This window comes from Euprymna scolopes, unplaced genomic scaffold (assembly GCF_053919585.1).
Source record: "Euprymna scolopes isolate OS-2025 unplaced genomic scaffold, ASM5391958v1 sca876, whole genome shotgun sequence".
In the NCBI taxonomy this organism is placed as follows: Eukaryota; Metazoa; Mollusca; class Cephalopoda; order Sepiida; family Sepiolidae; genus Euprymna; species Euprymna scolopes.
Window position 1 is genome coordinate 10,001 of NW_027633964.1, and position 7,592 is coordinate 17,592.

Consider the following 7,592-nt stretch of genomic DNA (forward strand, 5'->3'; position numbering starts at 1 on the left):
CATTAATATAGAAAAGTATAAAAGATAGCGTAGTGTCTTATGCAATTATCTATACTCCTATTTGTTCGGCTTTTTTTGTGTCTTGATGTTCATATTAAAACCCCTTTTTTTCTATTTATTTATAAAGAAAATACAACTTTGTTATATATGTGTTGTGGAATTGACAAAAAATCTGCAAAAGATCTAGCTAATTTGCATATTGTTTTAAACATTTAGTTTAATTAATTCCCTCTTAGTTTTTTCGTGTTTATTATGGGATGATAATCTTTAGTTAACTATTACGTGTAATCATATCCATGCAGATATTCTACATGATTCATATTGCGTAATATTTGCGTAAAAAGGTTATAGTAAACACAAACCACTTTCTATATATATTTATGCATTTGTTTAAAAAATTTTTACCTACCTCTGTTTGTTTTTGGTTTACAGACATGAAACTTAATATATAGGGTATTCGAACCCAGGCAAAACTTTATATTTAGGATTTAGCCAGGGAAAATTGGTACAAAAATGCAAAGATTACAAAAATGGAATTTGTCATGTGAAGGTTGAACAATAACAGCATTACGAATATGCATGCGTAACATAATAGCTATTGGTTCATGTCTTCATAGGTCAGGCATTAACGTCAAAGGAGAAAGTAAACTGTAAGCTAAACATTTTGGTTTCTATTCTATTCTGGCACACGAGTCATTTTTTTTTTTTTTTTTTTTTTTTTTTTTTTTATAACTTTTAAATCATTATTATATGTTGGGTCCAATATTATATAATAATAAATATAAAATCATATTTAAGCTTATTTTACGACCGAGCAATGGAGGGGATAATTGGGCACGCCAGAATTTTTAAAAATTGGTTCCACAGTAGTCAGGAAAGATTTGGTAAGGTATTTATTAAAGAGTTTGGAGAAAACCAGGGCAACTGCAGCTGAACATTTCTTTAGTAGTATAACAGGGATGAGATCAGGCTCACATGTTTTCAAGGAATCTAGGGTTTTTTTTTATGGCATCACAAGCAGGGGAAAGGGCGATTTAAATATAATTATATGCGTATATATTTAAACATCTTCTTGAGTGGTTATTTTTGAATCAATATATTTCCAGTGGTTAGATTAAAAAATATGGATCAAGTAAAGATTAGAAATCTCGTAGCAAAAGACAAAGATTGGTGAACATTTCAAGTGACACCGGTTGTTCAACTTTGACATTGCCGGTGGTTGTTTGTAAACACGTCAAATAGCTTTTATATTTATAAAGATGAAATGTACTATCACAAGATACAAATCTTTATAACTTATTTTTATTAAAAAAAACAAAACTTGCTATTTGCTTACTTCTCAACAAGGGCAAATTAAATACAAGTAGTTTTAGCATCTGAAATTTTCAGCTAATGTTTTGTAATTAATAAAGTTTATTCTTTTTATTTATTTTTATTATAATTATTGTTATTAGTTTTATTAAAAACGTTCTGTGAATATATTTAAAAAAAAAAACACATTCAAAAAGACACCCATTTATTTAAATATATTTTGTTTGAATATGTTTGTTTTGTTACATTAAAATTATTTATTGAGTGAATAGAAAAAAGCTTTTTTTTAATCATTAAAATTTTTGTAAATATTTAATATTAAAAAAAATGTTTTGTAAATATTTTTTATTTTAAATCTTAAAAAGTTTTGTAAATATATTTTTAAAAAATCTTGCTCGTGAACATTCGACCATGTCTGCTATTTGATGTGTTTACAAACAACCAACGGCAATGTCAAGGTCAAACAACCGGTGTCGCTTGTAATGTGTGCCAAACTTTGTCTTATGCTACGGGGTATCTTGGTCCAAAAATATCCATGTCATGTGCTTTATAAATCCTGAAGAAATTGAAATTTCAGGATATTTATTAGTTGATGTCTCATATCTATTGCTAAAATTTCACAAATGTCGAAAGCATCTGAATTTTCAAGACAGGGGGTTTCACTCCCTTTGCATAAAACTAAATATAGTTCACATTATGCACCCTTATGTGTAGCAGCTGGCTTCCAAAATTTGCAATTAGTTTAGAAGTGAATCCCAAACATACAAATATTTAAACATAACTTTTTTTCACACATCAATAAAATTTTTTAAGATTTTTTAATATTTTTTTTTTTTATCTGAATTTGTGTTTTTCTCTTTTCAGTCATATCTATTGGACGAATCTGATAAAACCTCCACGGATAGAAATGGCTGCTTTGGATGGAACGGAGAAAACCGTTTTGTTTGATGATGACCTGAAGCATCCAACGGCCTTAGTTATTGATTATAAAATGCGGCGTCTCTACTGGTCGGACTTGGAGCTAAATCGAATTGAATGTTCTGACTTGTCAGGTGGCAACCGCAAGGTGCTTGTCGGCAGCGAGATTGAGCATCCGAATGGACTGGCAGTCTTCGGACCATACGTCTACTGGATTGACAAGGACCAGCAGCTGATACAGTGGGTCAATTACACCAACAACCGCATCAAGTACCGCATGCAAGGGCGCCGCATCCAAGGCCTAACCGACATCCATGCCGTCCGAATGATTGAGAATGGAGATTTGCAGAAACATCCGTGCTATCCTGACAACGGCCAGTGCTCCCATATCTGCGTGGCTAAAGGAGATGGCACTGCCCGTTGTTCCTGTCCTGTTAACCTTGCTCTCACCAATGATGAGAAGACCTGCTCGGACCCCCCAACGTGTTCACCAGAACAATTCACGTGCCTCACCGGAGACATAAAATGCATCCCAGCTGCTTGGCGCTGTGATGGCTTCCCCGAGTGTAACGATCAGTCGGACGAGAACAACTGTCCAGTTCCCACGGTTCTGTTTCCTTGCAATAACGGCGACACCATCAAGAAAATTCTTGTTTGCAATGGCCAGAAAGATTGTGAGGATGGCTCCGACGAGGAGAAATGTTGTCCCCATGGGCAGATCTATTGCCCGGATGGCTCGTGTATTAATTCGGAGCTGCGTTGCAACAAACAGGATGACTGCTCTGATGGATCGGACGAGTGGGATTGCCAGTTCCCTGGACCAGCACCATCTAAACAGTCAAACACAGCGCAGTACACAGCCGCCTTTGTTGTATGTATTGTTTCGGTTATCATCCTACTGGTGATCGCGTTTGCATGTCGGCGCAAGTCTACGCCTGCCATCGATGACCACGAGATTATGATGGTGATCAAACCCCTGAACCCCAACCCCAAGGCCAACAGCACACCCCCACACAGCATGTTTACACGAGGCAAGTCTGTAGGGACCGGGCTTTCACTCAGCTCGGGTACAGCCCCACTCTATGATAGAAACCATGTGACAGGCGCCTCGTCTAGCAGTTCGACAGTGACCCAATACCCCAAGGAGACTCTCAATCCACCGCCAACACCGGTCACTGAGCGCTCCCTGTGTACAGGTGACTTTTGCTATTCCTCAAACAGTCCCTCCACCGTTCGCTCATTTCGGACGTATAAGTTCCGGCACATTCCGCCACCCCCAACCACCCCCTACAGTACAGATGTGTGTGAGGAGAGTGAACCCTACCCATGTCAAAAGTATTATTTAAACCATTCTTTGGTGGAATTAAGCTATGACTCCGATCCCCGACCCCCTCCACCCTCACCACGAAGTCATTATTTATCGGATGATGTCAGTTGTCCTCCCTCACCCTCCACTGAGCGCAGCTTCAACCCATATCCTCCACCCCCATCGCCTGTGGCTACATCAGATTATTAAAAAAAATGGATTTTTAAATTTTAAACAAAAAAAACCTCTTAACTGGCATATACGTCCCTCGCTGTCATCGGCCATCATGAATCTGCTCTGTGCAGTTCACACGTTTCAAACCCATATAGAACAACGCTGTGCTAATAAGTGACTTGGGCCTTTTTTTTTTCTACCTTGTAAGTAAAGTCACACACACACACACACACACACACACACACTGCATATATATATATATATATAGATGGGTGGGAAAAAGCCGATAAATCAAAATAAAAATCAAATCAAATATTTTTAATATTTCATCTGAAAAGATTCCTTAGAAATGAATGAAGATGTTATTCTTAATTTTTTTACGAAACCTGAACGGAATAAAGTGCAACTGGGTGGGGTGGGAGTATGTTATTTTCAAATTCACAGAAGAAGAAAAACATGGGAGGAGAAAAACATGGGAGAAGAAAAAATGAGAGGAAACAAAAGAAATAAGGAAGGAATATTAATCTCAACATATGAATTTGATTGTATTCTTCCCGTCTGCTTTTTTCCATTTGTCTGTATATTTTATCAGATTTTTTTCAAACTTAATCTGCACACACACACACACATATATATAGTTAATGCTTAATTCCTTTTTCAAACTTAATCTATACACACACACACACACACACACACATATATAGTTAATGCTTAATTCCTTTTTCAAACTTAATCCGCACACACACACACAAACACACACACATATATAGTTAATGCTTAATTCCTTTTTCAAACTTAATCTGCACACACACACACACATAGTTAATGCTTAATTCCTTTTTCAAACTTAATCTGCACACACACACACACACACATAGTTAATGCTTAATTCCTTTTTCAAACTTAATCTGCACACACACACACACATAGTTAATGCTTAAAGAACAAAAGTCTGATTATGTTGGTTTCATTTTTCCAGATGTATCAGCTTCCTTTTTTATTTTTTTTTAAGATTAAATTTCAAGAAAAATATCCACAATTCAAAGTAGCATATTCAACTATTTGGAGTGAATGATCATCTTCATTGATTCTGATATGAAAAAATTATCTATAGTGGATAAAAAATTTTTTTTTCCAACCTATAAGAGATTGGGATCCTCATTCTTATTTTGGGTTATAGGTGTTGAAATAAAGAGAAATTTCTCTAACACTTCAATGAATTTATACTTTGAGATAGTTTTCTTCTAAAGGATTGACTGTAGAAGTTATTTATAATGAAATGTTAACATTTAAACTCAAAACATTTTTTTTTTTTACTCTCATCAAACGACCATTAAATTATATTACAAATTGATTGAAGACATTTTTTAATTCACAAAAATCGGCATAGAAAACAAATCCAGAAAACCTGTTTTTCACACGTTTGAATGAACGACGTTTGAATGAAATTTCTGACTGGTTTCAAGTCTCAATAAGCAGATAATGTAATCTTTTGAATCTGTTAATAAGATTTTTAATGCAAAAGTTTTTCTTTTTCAGTTTAAAACCAAATACATTTCTAACTTCTTTCGAAGTAAGTTTTAATTCATTTAAACACTTTTGCAAAGTTCTAAAAAGATGATAATCTAGAAAAAAGATGGTGATTTCCAAGGCATATTTTTCTAGATCTTTTTTACATATTTTATTGAGACTTAGAAAACGGACAGCACTTTTGCTGATATATGTGTGTGTGTGTATATGTAGGTATATTTGTATGTGTGTGTCTAATATATATATATATATATATATAAAATTTATTTATCTAAAACTGTACATTACATATTCCAAAGACATACCATTGTTTCATTGTGTTTGTGTCAATGAAACCATGGTATATCTTTGGAATCTGGAATGCATAGTTTTAAATAAATAAATTTTCATTTTAGCTCTTGGATTCTTATGATCAAGCATTTTTTTCCCCCGATATACCTCAACGCGTTATATATAATGTGTGTGTATGGTTTAAGACAAATGGAAACACGTGTGTGTCTGGTGTTTGCATATTTTTCACAATGACAAAGTTTGATGGCATTGTCACAGGCATTATGTTTTATGTTACAATGAAAATTGCTTTTCTTTTTTTTTCAAACAAAATCTAAAAAACAAAATGACCTCTTGTTATGATGACAGTGTTGTTATTTGTTGCTACTGATCATGATGACAGTGCTATTTTTCTTGCTGTTCGGAGTCTATGAGTCGGAAAGGGATGAGGACCAATGCACCCACAGAGCCCAGATGCGACTGTCAACATTGTTGCCAGCACTTTTTACTTTCCCTATCCTTTGACCTTCTTCATTATCAGGCACCACAGGTGGCTGATTGGATCGATGGTTAGCTAGAGAGTGGTATTGCAATTCAACCCCCACCTCCAAAAAAAAAAACTTGGTTTATTCAAAGGAATCAAAAAGAGGCAAAGAAATAAAGATTAGGCTACAAAAAAATGAATAAAAATAAGAATTTTTTTATGCATGTATATGTATACATTTTTTTTTTAATTTTTTTTTATTGTATATAGATATACATGTTTTATTTGGAAAACTTTGCATACATATACCATATACATCTTTTTGGTTTCTTTTGTCTACCAGAAATAACACCAACACACATGGTTATTCATGACCTCAGAATTTAAAAGTCAAATTCATCCTCTCCATTTTACTACTGCTGCAACGATGATATTTGGAATGCGTCGATGCAGAAGGCTTTTTGAAAGAGTTCTGTTCTGTCTGCATCTCATTTCATGCACATTGAGGTTAAAGCAATTATCTCGATCCATCAACATTTTCTCTTTATTCTTGGTAAAAACTCATGTAAACTTGTATTGTCAACAACCTACCTATATAATTCAGAAACCTTATTTTGCACACATGCACACACGCGCGCGCAGAGGATGAATATAAAGTTTTTACCATAAACTTTTATTACACTCGATATAAAACAAAAATATCTATTAATAAATCAGTAATATTAAAATAAACAATAAAACATTTTTCCTTGTTTCTTAGATTTGACCTCTGAGGCTGAGGTATTTGTTCCCCTTTGATCTGATTGGAGAAAAGTGAGAAAAGAAATAATACAGTTTTAATTTTCACTCTCAATTCGGAGTGCCCTTTTCTACAGAAAGCGAATTTATTTCTAACTTTGCCCTCTTGCCACAGTAAAAATAGGAGCAAATAAAATAGTTTTAATCTCTGGAAAAATTAAGGAAAATACAAACGGATGTTTTAGTTTACATTAGTGATCCAAATATTATTGAAAACTTAAGTAGACACAGACGGACAGGCAGAATGGTTGAATGTTAATTTTAAAGATCGCTTATGAGGGGAAATAAATCTCAAGGTTCATGCAAGTAAAAATACTTTGGAAATTTTACAGACATAAAATGGAAACATTCAACTTCTCATTTAACACTATCCTACCGATTACCTAATAAAAATTGCTGAAATAACGTCAGTTAAATAAAATTATTAGGAGGGGAAGATAAAGCAAACACATTTAGTTTTCTTTTTATTATCTGACACGATTTGTCTCCCCTTGGATATCTGACTGGTTTCAACAATTTATGTGTAAAAAAAAGATAAGTTACGACGAAAATTTTTGAAATTATGACTACATAAGAAACGTTGTTTATGAGCAAGATAATCAAATTTTTTTATTTAAGAATTGATATGTTTTTTAAGAGATATTTTAGACAGAAACCAGTGATGTGAAATTCGAGACTAGAATTTATACAATAAATTTAGGCGAATTTTTCAAATATTTTGGTGGCAACTTGTATGAAAGGAGGTAAAAAGTTAACCTTCTTTTATACAAGTTGCCACCGAAATATTTGAAGCCATTCATA

At 33.8% G+C, this 7,592-nt stretch overlaps 1 protein-coding gene across 1 annotated transcript in view; it reads left to right on the top strand.

The window, feature by feature from the left end:
- Nucleotides 1-6,238, top strand: part of LOC145276376 (low-density lipoprotein receptor-related protein 5-like) — a 7,150-nt gene extending 912 nt beyond the window's left edge. Inside the window, exon 2 of the mRNA XM_080127733.1 lies at nt 2,176-6,238. Coding sequence (XP_079983859.1) covers nt 2,176-3,745 — 1,570 coding nt within the window. The 3' untranslated portion in view covers nt 3,746-6,238. The remainder of the gene's footprint in view (nt 1-2,175) is intronic.
- The last annotated feature ends 1,354 nt before the right edge of the window (nt 6,239-7,592 follow it).